The sequence below is a fragment of the Glossina fuscipes genome, unplaced genomic scaffold (genome assembly GCF_014805625.2).
Source record: "Glossina fuscipes isolate IAEA_lab_2018 unplaced genomic scaffold, Yale_Gfus_2 133, whole genome shotgun sequence".
Classification (NCBI taxonomy): Eukaryota; Metazoa; Arthropoda; class Insecta; order Diptera; family Glossinidae; genus Glossina; species Glossina fuscipes.
The window spans coordinates 159998-181525 of NW_023998476.1; the positions used below are offsets into that span (position 1 = coordinate 159998).

At 32.5% G+C, this 21528-nt stretch overlaps 2 protein-coding genes across 5 annotated transcripts; one reads left to right on the plus strand and one right to left on the minus strand.

Annotated features, from left to right (window-relative positions):
* Nucleotides 1-841: 841 nt before the first annotated feature.
* On the plus strand, nt 842-5654 carry LOC119640912 (endoplasmic reticulum metallopeptidase 1). The gene is made up of 11 exons (XM_038039253.1): nt 842-1628; nt 2243-2910; nt 2976-3178; nt 3256-3410; nt 3473-3856; nt 3915-4280; nt 4341-4484; nt 4547-4646; nt 4705-4807; nt 4869-5160; nt 5409-5654. Exons 1-11 carry the CDS (start codon nt 1515-1517, stop codon nt 5574-5576), a joined length of 2697 nt encoding a protein of 898 aa, XP_037895181.1. The 5' UTR covers nt 842-1514; the 3' UTR covers nt 5577-5654.
* Nucleotides 5655-5805: 151 nt separating this feature from the next.
* On the minus strand, nt 5806-9012 carry LOC119640936 (trafficking protein particle complex subunit 2-like protein). Of its 4 annotated transcripts, none has more exons than XM_038039304.1 (6): nt 8809-9012; nt 7491-7525; nt 7260-7432; nt 7101-7188; nt 6461-6540; nt 5806-6398 (listed from the first exon to the last, which is right to left on the minus strand). In XM_038039304.1, exons 2-6 carry the CDS (start codon nt 7521-7523, stop codon nt 6353-6355), a joined length of 420 nt encoding a protein of 139 aa, XP_037895232.1. In that variant the 5' UTR covers nt 7524-7525; nt 8809-9012; the 3' UTR covers nt 5806-6352. The 4 variants fall into 4 exon arrangements, with proteins under 4 accessions (XP_037895232.1, XP_037895234.1, XP_037895233.1 ...); XM_038039306.1 differs by lacking the exon at nt 8809-9012 and adding an exon at nt 8705-8751; XM_038039305.1 differs by lacking the exon at nt 8809-9012 and adding an exon at nt 8680-8711.
* Nucleotides 9013-21528: the final 12516 nt, after the last annotated feature.

The following is a 21528-nucleotide window of genomic DNA, read 5'->3' on the forward strand; positions in this document are numbered from 1 at the left end:
ATGACAAGTTAATAATGATTACAATTACTTGAATGAAACAATGAGCAAGCGTAGGAATTTGCAATTAATATTGCCCTTTTTCATAAACTTGTCATCAAATCCAAAATTACCCCAAAATAATTAAAAAAAGAAAACAATGAATTTTTTTTCCCAAAAAAAATTCGTATCTAATCTTAATTACAATTTTCGAAAATTAAAACAATTACGTAGAGAGTAAACTTGGAGAAACCATTTTGCAATGTGGACCATAATCAGCATATGTTACCCTTCTCCCTTGCGTTGTTTTATAAAATCTTCTGTAATCTACTGTAAAGGATATCTTTCACTTTAAATGTGAAAAATTAAAACATATCGTTTCCCAAAACTTGTTAATATTGTCATGAAAATTTTGAATATCTTAAATTAAAATCTAAATTGCCGTGATGGTAAATTTATTTCCATACTGTTGCTTTAACAGTTAACAGCTTAAGGCTGGGTTTAATCACGTGTTTGAGTGTTAGCCTTCATTTTCGTATTCAGCTGTTAAGCAAAAATAGCTGAATACGGAAGCGAGAGCTAAATTTTTCATAAGTGAATACTCGTCTAAATTCACCCCGTGTATACGCATCGAGCATTATTGCATACTGCAGTGACGCAATGCGTTGAGACACTAAAGCATATAGATTGCATTTTTATAATGAACTAAAATCATATGGCGCATGAGAAATCTGTCAGATGATTTAATTTTGCTTAGATAAATAATTAACATTTTCGCGTCAGCAAAATTCTAATATTTTGTCTGTCAATGAAAGCCGTATAGCAAAAAAATAAATGACCGTCTACGCGTATTGCTATAGCGAAGCACATAAGCGCAACATAAACACGTATTTTGACGCATGAAAAGTAAAAGCTACAATGCTCAAACCGGCAAAATGCAAGACTTTTTCTTCTTCTTTTTTACACAATCTGCGGGTGCACTATAACTCACTATTGCCTATTGAATAAATGAAATCGCTTGTTGCTTTACAGGAGAGAAAAGTGACACTTTGTGTGCAGCGAAACGAAATCTGAGTGCATATTGGATCTATTGTCCGTTTCTTATTCCATTCTCAAAATCACAAAAGCAGGCAAATGGAAAAGTTAACTAGAAAATGTTGATATAAAAAGTCTAATAACAATAATAACAATAATCATGTGAATGAAGCTTGAAAAAAACTATAATAACTTTAAGATTCTTCTCCAATTCTCCGCAACAGACAAACGTAGATTTGAAATATTTGTTAGAGTTATCTAAATAGTTAATTTAAAAAAATTCGAAATTAGTATTTGTGATTACTGCTTAAGATATTGGGTATTCAAAACTCGTGTCAAGCTACCTTGCTTATTTCTTTCTGCCTTTATACGTCATTGCACGAATGTCTTGGAGATATAAGTGATAAACGGGAACAATAACTTGCGAAAGAAAAAAAAGTTTGGCCTTCTCTGATTTAGATAAATTAAATAACTATTTAAAGCGAAATACTATAATACAAGCGATGCAATCGGATAAAGCACCTTTTAACTTCAACTCATTTCTACGGTCAAGGAAACGCCGGGATTTAAATATTTGGAACAGAAGTGAAAAAGAGGACGAAATGTTTGTTTCGGAGGTACGTACTCAATATCGGAGACATCATATGCTCTCATTTTTGCTCCAAGATACCAAAGAAGCACAAAGATAAGCAAGTGTTCCTTGCCACTGCAATAATCGAAAAAAAAAAATTTGTTAAACTGTTGAGGCGAAACCCCGAATGGGCTAATAAACTGTTTATAACTTCTTTTTAGTGTGTGTGGACTGCGGGTGTTGGTAATTAACAAAAATGGAAGTTATCTTTTATGTTCCATAAGCGCTGTAAAACGTTTTATATATTTTTTAAGATAAAAACCTTTTTGAGATTTGCTTTATAGTCAAAAATTGTTGTTCCCCTCTATACAATGATCATCGATTTGATGTTATCGATTATGATGCTAATTTTTGCTTAATTTTACTGCGAAAGGATCAAAAAGTGTGCCGCATTTGTTGGTTTTGTAAACTTATTCAAAAGCCCTTAGTTTTTCATCTAATCATTGTTTTTCAAGGCAAGGAGCAACTGCAGCTAGTCCACATTTATAAGAAATGCAAACAGGCGCTTATCTCATAGCAGATTTTTTTTAAGTCCATGTTCAAAACTTACAGTATACAGATAGTACATTCATTTTCCTTCCGTTTTTTTCTTTTTTTTAGCCAAAATCAAGAAGAGTTTTTGATCTCAAAAAAAAGGATGCTATTCATATCAGTTTGAAATATGCTCCATTTTTTATCGCTTTTTGGGCAGTACTTTATTTATCTATAGTAAGATCCCAGGTGGACAGGCTGCCTAAGCCTCTTTATCGCGTAGATGAACACATTAATCCCGAATCATTTATAGCCGAAAGAGCTGAAATAACATTAATTGGTTTAACAAGTATTGGTCCACGCGTAGTTGGAAGCGTTGCGAACGAGGTGACAGTTCTAAAATTTTTGTTAAATGAAATTGAAAAAATTCGAACGGAAAGTAGTGATTATTTCAAATTTGAAATTGACATCCAAGAGGCTACGGGGAATTACGTTCATTGGTCCATGATCAACATGTATCAATCGATTCAGAATGTAATAGTAAAACTAAGTGCAAAAAATTCAAGTAGTGGGAATTATGTTCTTATAAACAGCCATTATGACACGGTACCTAGTAGTCCCGGGGCAGGAGATGACGGCTCTATGGTAGCCATTATGTTGGAAGTAATGCGAGTGATATGCAAGTCTAAAGGTCCTTTGGAGCATCCCATTGTATTTTTATTTAACGGAGCGGAAGAAAATCCTTTGCAAGCATCGCATGCTTTTATAACACAACATAAATGGGCGAAAAATTGCAAGTTAGTCAACTTCATTTATTGTCGTCTATCTATTAATAAACTTGTTTATTCAACTGCTCATATAGAGCTCTTATTAACTTAGATGCTGCGGGCAACGGTGGTCGAGAAATTTTGTTTCAATCAGGCCCGCAACATTCTTGGCTTATGAAATATTATCGTCAAGTACCGCATCCGTTTGCCACTTGCTCGGCTGAGGAAATCTTTCAGGCAGGTTTAATACCTTCGGACACGGATTTTCGTATATTTCGAGACTTCGGCGGAGTGCCTGGTAAATAAAATTTAAAATAATTCCAATCGCATCTCAACTATCGACCTTTCCCATGTCAACTATCGCCATTTACTCAGGTTACGATATGGCCTTCATTTCTAACGGTTATGTTTATCACACTGAACACGATAAGATAAATGTTCTATCTAAAGGTTCTCTACAGCATACTGGTGACAATGTTCTCACTTTGGCTAAATGTCTAGCGAATGCTCAGGAATTAAACGATATCATGGTAAGTAAAAGCCAACGAAAAATGCTTTTACGGAGGGATAACGACGTATCGTCACATTTTAGCAACACTCTGACGGTCACGTTGTATTTTTTGATTTTCTTGGAAACTTCATTATATTTTATACCGAAAGTGTTGGAATAATCATAAATATTAGCGTATGTGTCATTGCGATAATTGCAATAGGAATATCTCTATATACAATGGCTGCTGATTCTGCCATATCGCTGAAGTCTATATTTTCGAGTTTTGGCGCCAGCTTTGCTGTTCAAGTAGTAGCTTTAGCGGTTGGAGGTGGGTTAGCGCTTCTTAATGCACTTTTTATGGATGCAATAGGCAGTGCAATGAGCTGGTACTCCCAAAAATGGATGTTCATGGGACTTTATTTTTGTCCTTTATTTTTTGGAATGGGGATGCTACCTGCTTGTTATTTGGAAAAATCGCGCAAGGTATAAAAGCATCTTTGTTAGAAAGTAAAATTTTTCAATATTTTGATATATGTTTTAGGACAGATTATTTTTGGGTTTTCGCATTCAACTCTTAATGCATTCTCACTGCTTATTCTTGGTAGCCGTTACCATTTTCCTCACATATTTCAGAATTCGTTCGGCATATTTGTTTATGATGGCCGTGCTCTTCTATACATTAGCGCTTATAATACATTTAACAGCTAAATGTTATCGAAGTGTTTACCGGTTTGGTTTAATTATGATGGTTTGTCAAATTTTGCCTTTTCTCTATTACACCTCATTAACTCACATTATTTACGATGCAATGGTACCAATGGCAGGACGTTCGGGGTTGTCTTCAAATCCAGAGATATTCATGTGTGGAATTGCAATTTTCGTTACTATACTGTTTGCAGGATTTATTGTAAGTAAAATACTTTAATTCTTTTACGTTTAGCCAAAAGAAGAAGCCCTGTTTTTGCAGATACCACTGTTACTATTTTTCCGAAAAGTTCGTGTCTTGTTTAGTATGTTCTTGATTGTGACATTCCTATTTATAATAATCGCACTTACTCCTTTGGGATTTCCTTATAGAGCTAAAACAGCCTCTCAAAGATATGCGTTGATTGTGAGTGAAAATTTCCAACACGAATTTTCACTCCTTTAATTCTTACCTACCTACATTTCTAGCATGCGCATCGTATAATCCACGATGCAGACAAAACAACGCGTGTGAAAGAATCTGGCATATATGTGTTTCCTCAAGATCGGAACGTAAAAATCTTGAATGGTAGAAACATTAGCCCAATAATGAGTTCTAACTTTCAAAATTATCATTTTTATTTCAGAGAATACTAAATCAATTGGTCAAAAACACTTGGTAAGCGACTATTGCGCTAAAGAAATGTTGTGTGGGATGCCTTTTTATAATCATCGATGGTACAAGGCTAGGCAGGTTTACATATATTTGAAAGTTTTTATATTCATTCTAATTCTGAACATTTTATTTTAGAGATTTTAGCTTTTGGATACCGGTCGAAGAGGACCCTTATATACCAGAAGAAGCTCCGATGCTCGTTTTGTTATCTTCAAACCAACTTGTTGACCCATTTCAAATAAATTACGAATTTGAATTGAATGGCCCTGATCACATGACCATATTTATAGATCTCACCGATCAAGGACGAATAATCGACTGGTCTTTTAATGAAACAATGATAAGAGAAAACTGGCAACCACCTTACTTTATATATTTCTCATGGGGCAAAACCGGTAGACCTTTAAAATTCACAATCCTTGTTGAGGTATGTATTGGAAACAATGAAACGTAGTTTGAAATCCACATAATTGTAGATGGATTTACATTAAAAACACACAAAAATGACAACATAGAGTATTCAAATTTTTTTCTTTGTAAAAAGCAATAACGCTGGTTGTTACTTAAGAACTTATACATGCAATAACAACATAAAGGTGGATTCAATCTAACATGTATTTAAACCACAATGACAAAAACATACATTTCAACATTTTTATTTTTTATCTGTTTCAGAAAACTCTGAAGACACTTGGTAAGCCCATTTTAGAAATCGGAATAGGAGGCCATTGGACACATGCCGAAAAAATGCGTCCCAAGAAATATCAAGAGTTTGTTAATAGCTTGCCCGATTACTCGACTCTTACTGACTGGGTAGCAACATACGAAAGTTGGACTTTCTAATTACTATTCCATTTTTTATTATTATTTTTTTTATTTTTAAGTTAAATTAACGAAAATCTCTAAAGAAAGTGAAAACAAAAAATTTTTTTATTATAGTTTTTTGTTTATTTCTTTTTCTTGGCGGTACACACAAAAGTGCCCTTTAGTAAAACGAAAAGTTATTCTTTATTTAATTGATTTCTAATTAAAGCGGACGTTCAATAAATAATTACTAGTGTCCGAAAGACTCTCATAAGTGCAATAAATGTTTTGTATTATTGGTTTGATAAATAAAAAACAATTCATTTTCGAATGAAGTTATAAAATAATTAATTGCTTTAGTGCTTTCATTATCGCGTGTGTAATATTATCGAAAGCGGGGAAACAAATATGTGCATTTAAACAGTATTTCAATAATATGGCTGCACGATAAAATAATATTATGAATATATTCTTACATAAACACACACCATTTTATATGTACATATATATGCTGACAACTGGAAAGACAGTCGAAATCAACCAGAAAGTTTTATAAATGACAACGAAACACATTTTATCGAAGGCACTACAAAACCCTTAAACTCAACAAACCGTCTGTCAATGGATGGCACAAATTCGCTGAAAATAAGTTCCATTATTCACATATTATTCCTTAAAACTTAAAAATTTTTTTAGTTTATTCTCAGAAATTATAAATTAGTTAATTATTGGACGTTCAACAGTCATTTAATTTGAATTTGGAACTGTTGTTAATCTTTTTTCTTTAAGTGGATGTGTATAAACCTCCAAGCAATTCATGTATTTCCACTCATTAGTTTTTGTACAGCACGATCGAATTTTCTAGAATAAGGGTGCTCTTCACTCTAGAAATTGGAATCCATATTACACACTTTATTAGTTACCTTGAAATTATAGGCTCTCCGGGCAAGAAAATGGGATTGCATACGACGTCAGTATAGAGTATATGTAAATTCCGAAACATCTTTGAATTAAAAAAGAAAATGTGTTACTATGTATTTTCTTCTTTTTTTTTTGCAAACTATTAAATTTAGCTCAACAGCCGCAAACACCCTATTTATCACCACTACAAATTAATAGTGCATAAATATGTACTTAAGAGTTCAACCGTTAATAATTTATATTATTAAGCTTAACACTTTTTAGGTGACCTAACATATAGGACAGGTCGGTCGTGATTCCTTTTTTTCTGTTTTAATTGAATTAATAGTAACAAGTAAGAAATTCTTGATTTCCTTACGGCAGATATTTGACACTCACTAATAAATATAATAAATATGAATAAAAAACAAATGAAGTATTTTGTTAGTTGTGGCAAACGCACACACAAACACACCTCGCTTTAAGAAATATTTGCCATTTTTTTCCAAAATATTCCATTAAACCTTTTTTTCCGATTTTTTTTTATTTTTATGTTATGAGAACATTTATATATTTATAGATCGCTATACTTAAGAAAAATTTCTTAAATATCGAATTATTGTGGTGATATGGGATTCTAATCTATTACATATACTTACTTACCGCTCGCACTTCATTTTCTCTGAGAGCTACATTCTCGGAATCCATAACTAAAATAAATTTGATCTTGGTATTAGTTATGAAGCCGTAGCTAGTAAAGTAACGGAAACGAAATATTTAGAATAAAATATTTAGAATAAATGTCAATTCAAATATGCTTACATTTTATGCGCTTCTGTGGAATATAACATACCCAAATACAATTCTTTAGATTCGGGAGTCGCTTTATTTATAAATTGACATTTCTCTTCCACAACATCTAGTGCCGCGTGCACTCTGTATTGCATATCAAGTTCTTTGTCAATATTAGCAATAGAGATGTAGAGGGGAGCGTTCTGAAATTTAAACTTTACAAGTTTTCATTCAAACGTAATTGACCAAAGGAATATTTACATCTTTCCCAATGATTGCGATACACACAGCCATGGCTAGAAATTTAGGAAACTAAATTAATTTTCAAATTTGGGCCTACAATTTTGCTTCTAAGTAGTATACGATTTTAGGAAAGAAAATCAAACTTAAAATTTCATTTAATACTGCAACTCGTTTGCAACAAAATATCAGAAACCGAAATAATGTATTCTTCAAAACAAGCGCGGAACACATTGCGCGGTTACAATACCAAATAGACAAGTACATTGGATAAGACAAAGATCTAAAATTTTTCGTCAATATTCCCATATCTTCTCGAGCGAACCTAATAGTACAAATTTGCATTCAAAGATGATTTTTTTCTGGTGTATGCGTTCTTTTCAACTGCTAAAGACATCTTAAATTCGCTATGTAAAATTGCTTAAAACTCGTAACGCTCTTAATTTAAGAATCGATGGATACAAATACTTAATGAGTTAGATAGTCTGTTCATCTGTCTGTCTTGCTGGTTGTAATTTTTGCAATATTTTAAGGAAATCTTTAGCCCAAGGACGTATGCTATTGGAAATGGTTCGGTTTGAATTTCGTAACCACATTTATTTCTCTTCACTATCTTACGTTGCTGATTTCAATAGTTGAACTGGCTAACAGACGTGACTAAATCGGTTCGGTATATATTTTTGAGGTCACGGACAGACTTTATGCTACGCTTGTACGCAGCTTTCATTTATCAAAACCTTATCGCATGTACGAGAGTGAACCATGATGAAATATGCAAAGCAATAATATTCATGTATGTGTTAAGAACCCTTTACCTACACTTGCCTGAAGTAAACCCCATCTCCTTTTCGTCTTTAGCTCTCTTTTAGCAAAAGACATAATCAGAAAACTTTTCTCGAAAATCTTTTTAATAAAGCCATGCATTTTGTAAAAGAAATGTTTCTATCCGTATGAATGGTTTTTTGGATCGTTTCTCATCGTTGCTTGCATGTCTACTAGCTTGTAAACATTCAAGCCAATCAAAACTTTTAAACGCGAATAATAATGATTACAATTACTTGAATGAAACAATGAGCAAGCGTAGGAATTTGCAATTAATATTGCCCTTTTTCATAAACTTGTCATCAAATCCAAAATTAACCCAAAATAATTAAAAAAAGAAAACAATGAATTTTTTTTCCCAAAAAAATTCGTATCTAATCTTAATTACAATTTTCGAAAATTAAAACAATTACGTAGAGAGTAGACTTAAAAACTTTTTCGTTGATTCACATTATAATTATAATAATTTTATTAGAGAAAACATTTTGCAATGTGGACTATAATCAGCATATGTTACCCTTCTTCCTTGCGATGTTTTATAAAATCTTCTATAATCTGCTGTAAAGGATATCTTTCACTTTAAATGTGAAAAATTACAACATATCGTTTGCCAAAATTTGTTAATATTGTCATGAGAATTTTCAATATATTAAATTAAAATCTAAATTGTAATTTTTGTCACTATTCGATTTTTTCTATTATCAGTTTCTCTTTTCAAGTACTGTGCTTTAACAGATGAGAATTGATGCAAGTACCATATGTGCAGCACAGACTTGTTTTTAATATGATATCAATACTGGGATGTTAATACTCACTAGCAACAAATTTTTCTTTGAATCTAAACAAAATCAAGACATGTGTGTTTGAAAATGACTAAAAATCAAGAAATGTGTGTGTGAAAATTACCAAAGAAGAGAGTTTACGGATGTTTTCAACACTTTTTTAATCTTTTGGCGTAAATTTATTAATAACTTAATTAGCTAACAATGTGCCAGTGCATCGCACTACCAAATGCAATATCACAATTAGTCTGTTTTTAATGTAAAATGTCATATGTCATTTGCTTGTTGGGAGACATTTCGGTTCAAATAACTTTTTAATTTCCTTGTTCTATTAACTTAAGCTTTGCATCAGTGAAAAAAAGTATATCAGTTAAAAATCGTCTGGTCTTTTATAAAGACAAACTTTAATAATAATTATAATACTGGTGCGCTGATCAGCTGTTGCATATGCTTCGTCGAATCAGCTGTTATAGACATTTTATTAAATCAATATTTGCGTTAAATAATTATTTGGCATTAACTGAGAAAATATAAGAACACTTACGATTGATTTAAGCCTCCGTTAGTCAATGAGTAGTAGATAATGATAAAATTAAAAATATATTCGGAGTAAGTGTTCTGTTATTTGGAAACGCGACAGTTGAAGGGAAAGATGTTCTAAATCGTTTGAATTATAATCATATCCCGAAACTATTTTCTTGGAATATACCATCACTCAAATAAATAGTAAATATTGTGATGTGATACTGGTATTTGAAGTGCAATAAAATAAGATCATTGTCATTTAATTTATAATCTTATATATATAATTGTATAAAAAAAGAGCATTTATCTCCCCTTGAACGTCTGCTGACTAGTTTTAGTAAATTTTTAAAGACCTGCCGTTCGATTTTCGCATAATTTTGAATAATTCCTGTGAATTCTTCGATATATTCGTACAAGTGGTACAAAAGAATTTATCGCAATGCCCAAATAGTGCACACAACAGATTCCAGCAACACTTTCTTTCTTTTAAAAAGCCATTTTCAGCTCAGTTGAATATATTAAAATATTAAAATAATATGCTTTACAGCGATTTTATTTATTGTGTATACTTAAAATTATTTTTAGTTTAAATTTTTATTACGTATGAATATTATTAAAGTTATATTCCAAATTTTTTTTTCTATTAAAACATTTATATTATTGATTGATAGTGGTAAATTAACATAAATTTGCGCGTTTTCGATTAATTTGACTTACAATGTTCGATGAATTAATGAACACCTGAAGTTTGTTATTGTTAAGAAGAGATTAATTCTAAATGTACGATATTTCGTGTGCTTACGCAATTTCCTCATGTTTTGTAAAGGCAATCCATTTTATAATCTCCAACTTTCAACACAAGGGTATTGTATTAACTGATATTGTATCGAAGTGCGAAGTATAGCATCCCGTTCCACACGATAATATATATGTAATATATTAAGGAAATTTCACTCAACGGACTAATCATACCAGTATGCAAACAACATGTGTGAATGCTGGCAAAAAAGAATGTAATTTTTTACGTAAACTATATAAATATATTAAAAATTAAAAGTAAGCAGCTTTTACTTGAACTTGATACTTCTTTAATTGGAGACTATATCAATTATATCATTAACAGTGATATACCTCTTATAAATATTATTAAATATTATTATATTACTGTTTTAAATAAGAAATTATTATGCGAGAGTGCTGATTTTCTTTACTATTAAAAACCAAAAAAGAAAAGAGAAGAAATTAAAAAACAAATAGAAACTGCCTAACTTCAAGGGCATATTTTAAGCAATAGAGATTTCAAGAAGAGAAACAAGAAGATATTTTCATGTCCATCATCAATTTATATACTTATTTGCAATTAAAAGTGGCGGCTTTTACTTGAATTTCGTATCCAATAAAAATTCATGCAAAATTTGTAAAGTATGTGGAAAATCACTCGCCTGTAGAACTTAATTTGTAACAATGTGGAATAACGCAGCTATAAAACTTAATTTCTGGAAAGAACCCAGCGGTACAACTTGATCTTTTCTCCTTCGCATTTCTGTTGCCAGTATTTAAGAAAGTCTTAAAATTGCATTTCGCCAATTCATTTTCGAATTGATGTCCACGGCTTCTTTTAAATTTTTTTAATGAAACCGTTCAAAGTATTTTTTTGTTTAGCATCGTAGCACCTGAAGTCTGTTATTGTTATGATAAGATTAATTCTAAATGTATGATATTTCGTGTGCTTACGCAATTTAGTACATTAAGCGCATTTCTGCAAATGATTGATCCTCAATGAAGTTAGGAATTGCGTTTCTCGTCAGAAGAATTTGAAGGAGGATTGGAATGTTTACTTTTTTTTGGCGCAGTTGACTTGTTCTTTTGTTGAATTCGATAAAGGGCTGCAGGGAAAGACGCAGTATGGACCGATTAACAATATTGCTTCACTGCTTTAGACTTGCAAGAAGGCACTGTTTCGGAAATTTTTCCGGACATTGTAGGTTTTAATATTTCCCCAACCTCAATGCGTCAAATTTTCGTTGCTAATGGCTGAACTAATAACCAGTTGATTTTCTTTAAGACGTCCTCGTTTGTCATCGATTAATTCAGAAGTAATTGTCGTAAAATCGCAAGGCAATGTTGTCTAAGTGTCAATTGATCGCAACCCCGACACACTCTTTTTGGATCCTCATTGGAGCATAATCATAAATTACTGCATCGATAATGATGCCTACCTCGGTCAATGACAGTCCTGCGACCGATCTTGCGACCAACCTTGAAGGGTAGCCAAAATTACTAAGGCAACCAAAAATTTTAAAGCCACCATACAGTTTTCAACCGCCGATGCGAAAATTTTTCTCCAATACAATTCTACCAAGCTCTGATCCCGCCCAGCACAATCGTTCCTGCAAATTTCCAATTGCAATGGGAGCCAAAAAAGCCAAAATCGACAATCCCAACGCTAATGTCGTTAATAACGTCGAAATAAACGACCATGCGTCTCAACTACAATTTATTATATATTTAGTAACCATATCAATAATCTTAAGCGCAACTCACTTTTTAATGACCCTACACCTATTACACAAAAAACAACTAAAAAAGAAGTACACAAAACAATCTACCGACACACTGAACGTCTAATACAAAATATTATTACAAAAAAGTTTTTTCTCCTCTTAGCACACAAAAGGAAATTTTACATTAACACAATCCTACCAATTTAAATTCAAAAACAATTTTATAAAAAAAAAAATAAAAAAAATATTAGAATAAGTAACCAAACATAAAATAAAAGAAATCCAGAAAAGAAATACATTAAAGTACATACATTTAAATATAAATACATATGGAAAGAATAGATGAGATTAATATCTCTATAGATAGAATAATTTCCAACCTCAGAAAGTTAGGAAGTACAACATACAAAAAGGAAACAATCGAAAGTAAACTAGAAGAATTAGAAAATTATAGAACCAGGGTCCGTAACATATTAGAAGCTAGCACTAAACCTGGGCAACCAAACCTAGCGAGCAAAATAGAAGCATTTAAAAAAAAATACAACACAGCAAAAGAATTGTTAGAAATCGAAACTACCAAAGAATCACTAGAAGACATAAAACCCAGTAAAACGGAGAATATAATAGAATCAAAAATGGATTTCAATTTAGAAATAGCTTCCAAATCCATACCCACTTTCACTGGCAACTACAAAGACATCAACTGCTTCTTAAAAGTTGTTGAAATAATAAAGAGAACCCTAAAAGAAGAAGCCAAACCACAATTAATAGAGTACATCTTTTATTGCAAACTATCCTCAAACGTCCAAACCGCCCTTGCAAATGAGATCCCAACAACACTACAACAACTAAAAAGTACACTCGAAAATAAATTTAAAACAAATCAAACAATACCACAACTACACTCACTTTTAAGCCAAACAACACAAAAAGGCACAATCACAGGTTTCAAAGACAAAATTCTGAACATAATAGCAGATCTAAATAACCTCCAAATTAAAGAACTAGGCCCCAACCCCACTAACGAACAAAAATCCGTCATTACCAGTATCAACGATACATATGCATTAACCATATTCAAAAACGGTCTCGATGACTATATTAAACTCACTATCTTTGCGGCCCAACCAAAAACCTTTTCAGAAGCAATTAATATTGCGCTACAATATGAGAGTGCAAATCAAATAAACTCACAGGTAATGAGAATAAATTACCAAAAGAAAGATTTACACAATCGCTACACCAACAACAGAAACTCATACACTAACAACAACAGAAATCAATATCATAACAACAATCCCGATAGAAACAACCAAGGATATAATAACCAAAACAGGAATTATAATAATAACAACAATTCTAACAGAACTAATAATAATAATAATCCCAATACCAATTACAATAACAACAATTTTAATAGAAACAATAACAACAATAGGAATTCCAACTATCGAAATCAAAATAACACCAGATTTCAAAGAAACAACAATCAAAACAACCGCGTACACGCAATAGAAGACCAGGGAAACGGATTTCACCCGGATTCCTTGATGATGCCCCTGAATTCGGGACAAAACACTTAAACCAGGCATCCACCGAGTACACAAAACAAATCTTCTCCCTCTCAAAACTATCAAACTTCATACTACTAGATATTAAAAATGCAACAAAAACTGAACTATCATTTCTATTAGACACTGGAGCAGACATCAGCCTCTGCAAAGCACACCTTCTGGAAAATTACCCACTAAACAACGCAGAAAGTATCAACTTAACAGGAATAACCAGCGAACATATAGAAACATTAGGAACCACACACCTGAATATAAATATAGGAAACGGAATCACTCAACATAAAATACAATTAGTAGACCAGAACTTCCCGATAAAAACCGATGGAATCATAGGAAGAGATTTCCTACACAAATATGCTTGCAATATAAATTATGAAAATTTCTCTCTTACAGTTAATACAGACGACGACCAAATTCAACTCCCCATATACTTCTCCCACCAAGATGCGAAATTATAGTCCCCATAGATATCAAAATAGACAGCGACGCTTTAGTATTAAATAGAGAAATAGAAAAAGGAATATTTTTAGCCAATTCAATAATACCAAAAAACGGACAAAAACACATTAAAATACTAAATACACTAGATAAAGAAATCACAATACAACACCTACATATTAATACCGAACCACTTCATACCTACCAAATTATACAAAACACCAATATACACACTCAATATGATGAACAACGATTCCAAAAAATATTACAATCCATAAAATTAGACACCGTCAACAACTCTCAAAAACAAGAACTCATAAAAATTTTCAAAAAATTTCAAACAGTATTTCACCTAGAAAATGAACCACTCACAGCAAACAATTTTTATACACAAAATATAGAAACAAACGACAACACACCAGTGTACATAAAAAACTACAAACTACCCCACACACAAACAGACACCATACATAATCAGGTAAAAGAACTATTACAACAAAACATTATAGAACCCTCAATTAGCCCCTACAACTCACCACTCTTACTGGTACCCAAAAAAAATCAGACAGACATAAAAAAATGGCGACTAGTAGTTGACTACAGAAAATTAAACGAAAAAATAGTAAACGACAAATTCCCCCTTACAAGATTAGAAGACATCTTAGATAGACTAGGACGAGCAAAATATTTCTCCACTCTGGACATGACAAACTCATTTCATCAAATAAAACTTAGCAAAAACTCGCGACCTTTAACCGCCTTTTCAACACCGAACGGACATTATCAATACACGAGACTTCCATTTGGATTAAAAATTTCATCCAACAGTTTCCAAAGAATGTTAACTATAGCTTTATCAGGACTAGACACCGAAGCATTTTTATACGTAGACGACATAATAATACACGGATGTAGTTTCGAACATCACAACAGAAATTTAACAAAAGCACTAGAACGACTTGACAAATACAACCTAAAACTAAATCCATCCAAATGCAACTTTCTACAACCAGAAGTAACCTATTTAGGACACCTAATAACAGACGAAGGCATAAAACCAGATTCCGCTAAATACGAAACAATAAAAAGCTACCCCCAACCCAAAAATACTGACGAAGTAAGAAGATTTGTAGCATTTTGTAACTATTACAGGAAATTCATAAAAGACTTTGCCAACATAGCACAACCACTAAACGATCTCCTCAAAAAAGGAAAAGACTTCGACTGGACAAACCAATGTAATCAGGCATTCCTAGAACTCAAAAATAAACTAATGTCCTCACCCATATTACAATATCCAAATTTCGATAAACCCTTCATTTTAATAACCGATTCATCAAATTACGCCTTAGGAGCAGTACTATCACAAGGAGAAACAGGTCAAGACTTGCCCATCGCATACGCAAGCAAATCCCTAAACAAACACGAAAAAAACAAACCAATCATAGAAAAAGAATTACTCGCAATCCATTTTGGAATAACGCATTTCAGACCCTACTTATTCGGTAAAAAATTTACAGTGATAACTGACCACAGACCATTAGTAGCACTATTCTCTCACAAAAACCCCACCTCAAAAATAACCAGAATAAGAATAGAATTATCGGACTACGATTTCAACATTATTTACAAAAAAGGTTCAAACAACACTAACGCTGACGCCTTATCAAGGATAAATATAAACTCTGAGATATTAAAAGAAATGATTCCAACATCAAAAGAAGAAGACCAAGAACGGATAAAAAGGACACTAGTAATAACCAGAAGCAAATCGGCAAAAGAAAACTCAAATGAACAACTAAATATGTGGGAATGCACGTCAATAAATGACATTAAGAACACAAGAAAATTAGAATTCAAATTCGAAAGCGGTATAAAAGGTATGATAATTGAAAACGTAAAAGAATTAAACTGCACACGTGTGAGATGCAATGAATATCCAGACCATTTCGATGCGCTCTTGGAAAAATTGACATCAAAACTGAACAAGTTAAATTTCTTAGACTATGCATTAAGTCTACAAGATGATATATTTAAATACATATCCAAAGAGATATTAAAAGAAAAATTCAACAATATTAAAAGAAACCGCATAAATATACTATTATACAAAGAAAGAGAAAGAATATATGATGATGAAGAAAAGTGCAAATTAATAGTAGAATACCACACTTGCCCACACTCAGGACATTTCGGAGTAAGAAAAACATTCCAAAAATTAAGCCAAAAATACATCTGGCGCAATATGTTCAAGATGATAAAAAATTATATAAAACAATGCCACATTTGCCAAACAAGCAAACAAACAAAACATACAAAAAAACCTCTCACAATAACAGACACACCGTCCACATCTTTTGAAACACTAAGTATAGATACAGTAGGACCAATAAAACCTTCCAATAATTTCCGATACATATTAACAATACAATGCGAATTAACAAAATATATTATCGCACATCCTATTGTAGATAAAAGCGCAAAATCAATTGCCAAAATTTTAACAGAAGAGGTAATACTCAAATACGGCCAATTTAAAATATTAAAATCTGACAGAGGAACAGAATTCAACAATGAACTAATAAAAGAAATTTGTCTATTACTAGATATCGAGCAAAAGTTCTCAACCCCCTACCACCACGAAACCTTAGGTACAATTGAAAGAAATCAGAGAGTTCTTAACGAATACTTTCTAGCCTTTGCAACAAACAATGACTGGGATAAATGGAAACCATACTACACTTTCGTATATAACACTACCCCTCACGTAGAAACACAATATACACCTTTTGAATTGATATACGGAAAATTGCCATACATGCTCAACGAAACAATATTAAACTCAAATCCTGCATACAACCCAGAAAACTACATAAATGAGCTAAAAACAAAATTAAAATATTCTTTAGAAAAGGCTAAAAAATTTTTAGAAAAAGCAAAAGCAGCAAGAACACAACTATCAAAAGAACATTACACTAATCCAATCGATATAAACATAGGAGATCAAATCTTATTAAAGAAAGACAACAGGAAAAGATTAGATAAACCCTATGAAGGACCCTATGAGGTAATAGATATCAAAGAACCCAATGTCACAATACAAATAAAAGATAAGCAAAAAACTGTACATAAAAATTTAATTAAGAGATACAATACAGTAGATGTAAACTAAATTTATTTTAACCCATATCTAATTAAAACTAAGCATACAAAGCTGTAAATAAACACTATATACTTAAGAATTTACTCATGTTAAATGAACAAAACAAAAAATTAGCGTTTAAAATTTCTCTTCCATAACAGAAAATTGTTAACGTCTATAAAAACATTAACAATTTTCTCTCTAAAACGGTAAGGGTGTAGTGTGATCGCATACCGTCGTATGCATCCACTTTGAAGTGCGACAGAATTATGCTGAATTTGCATAATGGATTATGCTGAATTTGCATAATTCTGTAGCAAAAAAAAGTAAAACAAGAACTTTGTCGCACTTCAACCGGCTGGGTATTGCATTACGAAATGCAATACGATGCCAGGCGCCCTAATTAAAATAATTGATAACGTAGCATAAAATCACCTATAGATTTAAGTATAAATAATGCACCTGGCAAATAAAGAATTTTAATTGCTATCAAACAATTCAATCAAAGCGTATCAACTCGGTGTTTTAATAAAGGCGTTCTATATCCGCCTTGTAACTTTAATTAGGGACCGTCTCTTGCCGAGTTCTTTTGGCACTACATGAGACGGATAGACTTGGCGTTCTGCAGCCGAGCAGATTAGGGCTCTAAAGATAAAATACTACCTACACTTAGGGAAGGATTCATAGGGAATCCTCCCAAATACTGCTACGCATCTCCACTACACATCGGCTGAGTATTAGCTTTTATTATTACAATAGTATTGAGACTAGTGATTTAGATAGTACTGATGACAGTAGTCTCGAAAAAGATTTGGAGGTATTTCTTCTAAATTTTAAGCAGTTAATATCTCTTACACTTGTCTTTTCATTGCAGGATATATCTATACTTATTCCAGAACTCTCGTGCTATATAACAAATTTCAGTTGAAGGTTTTTTTGGTCTTTATATCTCATTATTTTGTGAAAATTAGAGATTTATACATATGTATGTAAGTTGAAAAACCAACAAGATCAAGTGAATGGAGCTTCGCTCTACTTTATGATCAAGTAAATATATTTTACAGATCATCATCATCAGATGTGTCAAAACTATTTTTAAAATCATTGGACGTTATGCTTTTTCCTACTTTTCCTCAATGTGGGCTGATAATCAATTAGCTGAAAACTATCTGCCTTGCTTTCTAATTCTGTCAAGGCAGAGAAAACATTAATGTTATTCAAAAATCATTAATTATGTTACAATATACTTACTGTAAACTCCAAATTTAGCAAATATCACAAATTTATTTACGTAAAGAAGAATGTGAGCGTGTGTGTGTACATTTACGAATCAAATAACTTCTAATTTGTAATTTATGTTATCATTAAATGAAATAAGTAAATAAATAAATTGATATTTGTTACATTTTATATAATTTATATTTAAATATACATAGCTTTATTTATATAATAGCTTTATTATATATTTAAAATAGCTGGTTAATATTAGTTTGGGGAAAAAGAAATCCATTATTTTTATATGAATTTCAGGACTTTATTTAACATGCTTCGGATTGTCCGATTTGGGTCAAATATGCACCGTTTTGTTGTATGATTTGTTGCCATTTTAAAGGTAACTTCAAAATGCTTCTCTCATAGAAGTCCTGGTCTCTATTTGCAAAAAACTCTAGTAGTCGATTTTCACAATCCTCCCTAGATTCCAATTTTTTATCATTAAAGAAATTTTGCAATGCAAGAAAAAGATGATAATCGCTTGATGCCAAGTCCGGACTGTATGGCGGATGCATTAAAACTTCCCAATCAAGCTCCCGAAGTTTCTGGCGAGTCACTGTAGATGTGTGTGGCCTAGCGTTGTCCTGGTGGAACACGACACCTCTCCTGTTGGCCAGTTCTGGCCGTTTCTGGTCAATCGCTATCTTCAAACGGTCCAGTTGTTGACAATAGAGATCAGAATTTAGCGTTTGGCCATATAGAAGCAACTCATAATAAATAATCCCCTTCCAGTCCCACCGAATGCATAGCAAAACCTTCCTGGCCGTTAGTCCTGGTTTGACCACCGTTTGAGGTGCTCCACCGCTCTTTGACCACGATCGTTTTCGCACAGGGTTATCGTATGTGATCCATTTCTCATCTCCAATCACCATCCGTTTAAGAAATGGGTCTATCTCATTCCGTTTGGCCAACGCTTCGCAGATGGAAATTCGATCCATTATGTTTTTTCCTGTTAATTGGTGCGGCACCCAAACATCGAGCATCTTTTCGAATTCAGCTTTGTGTAAATGGTTTAAAACTGTTTTATGGTCGATTTTTAGCTCCTGGGCGATGTTACGACTGCTAACATGCCGGTCAACTTCGATCATTTCTCCGATTTTATGGACATTTTCGACGACCGGCCTACCTGTGCGAGGTGCATCTTTAACATCAAAAATTCCTGAACGGAATCTACGAAACCAAAATTGCACATAATTGGCCGTTACAGTATCGGAACCATAAACACCATTCACAATTTTAGCCGCCTGGCTTGCATTTTCGCCTTTGTCAAAGAAAAACTGTAAAATGTACCGAATTTTCTCTTTTTTAACACGCTGTAACTCACAACTGAATGCACCAAACAAAAAACAACAAAAGAATTTTTTTTACTGCGAAATGTACAGTATGTAAATGTACAGTATCGGAAATTATTTGATCGATACTTTACGAGAAATCTATCAGTGCAGCCGTCTACCGAAAAAATAATGCATTTCTTTTTCCCCAAACTAATATATATAAAAATATATATAAAAGAAATTGTTATTCTTTTTAATGGTTTCCTGATTGTTTCCAATTCTTTTTAATTGACTTGGTCGCTTTTGCTCTTCTATCATCTCCTGTAGATGTATGTATAGTGTTGTGGAAAATACGCCAACTAAATTTATTTAATTTTACAAGTTATCCGCCCGAGTGGCTTCAAATCTCAAGTGCGCTTTAAAAGAAAAGAATTTATTCTCTGGTTAAATTTATTGCATGTGTATGTGTTAGATATAATCTAAGTATCGATCCTTTCTTCCCACAAAAGATTGTGTCCAACTTAAAGATGTGACCAGCGTAAGGTTGTCGCAGAAAGGAAATTAATATAATTAATATATTTACTGTTTCGATAATTAATATAAAAAATAATATTATATTTTATTATCATTTAAGGTTCATCAAAATATGAAAATAAATGGTTGTTCGGCTTACCAGCACCTAAGTAAGTAAAAGAAGCAACTCGAGCATTCAGGTAAACCACTTCTCTAAGCACTTTCAATATTTTCGCCAAAATAAAATCCACGCTACAAAATTTGGTATTCCTTTAGATACAAGCTAGTAAACAAAATATTAAATTGTAACGAAAACTGCCTTTCGATTCTACAAAGTCTTTTCCAGGTTAACAGCTGAATTAAGTTCGTACCAGTTGAATTTGAAAATTCTTTAGGCACACTTCTATGTTTGAAAAAGGTTATCCACATGAACAGCAGCAACCGTCAGTAAGGAGCGTTTAGTTTCATCAAAAAATATTGAGGAGTTAGCTACAGAAGATGCCATCGAATGTGGAGCAGAAGAAGTTGAAGTCTCTGATGCCGCTGCAGGGCTTGTTAATGTAAGGTGTTTAGAAGCGAAATCTTCGAATGCTGAGAATACTGAACTTCCATGTTTCTATTAGTTTATTTGCATACCTGAAGAGTTGCTTTCCTTGCGGAAATCGATTGGAACAAAAAACTATATCATCGAAAATATGGAACACATCTATACGCCCGTGGTACATTCAATTGTCCATATTTTTTTGTTTATTGTTTATTCATTTGTTATATTTAGAAATATGTGGAGTTGGAATTTGTATACGGAAATTATTGAGTACGAATGAATATACACATTAATCTCGCATCGATGAGGCTTTTTTATAAAAACCTGTTGAATGATTGAGAACGAATATACATTTATTCTCAAAGCGGCACAATACATGCAAAATTCTTGATAATTGTATACGATTATTCTCAAAGCGGTACAATACATGCAAAACAAATGAGAACGAATATACGCTTATTCTCAATGCGGCCCAATACATGCAAGTGCAATAGATAAAATTCGCGATTATAAAATTTCTTAATTTATTTTATTTTACAAGTTAACCTAGACCGGCAAAATTTTTTTTTATCAAATTAAACAACGTCCTCGTTAAATTCCCTGTTGAAAGGCAAAGCACAGAGTCGCTTATAATAAATAAAAAAATTGCCAAAAATGGTTGAGTGCCCA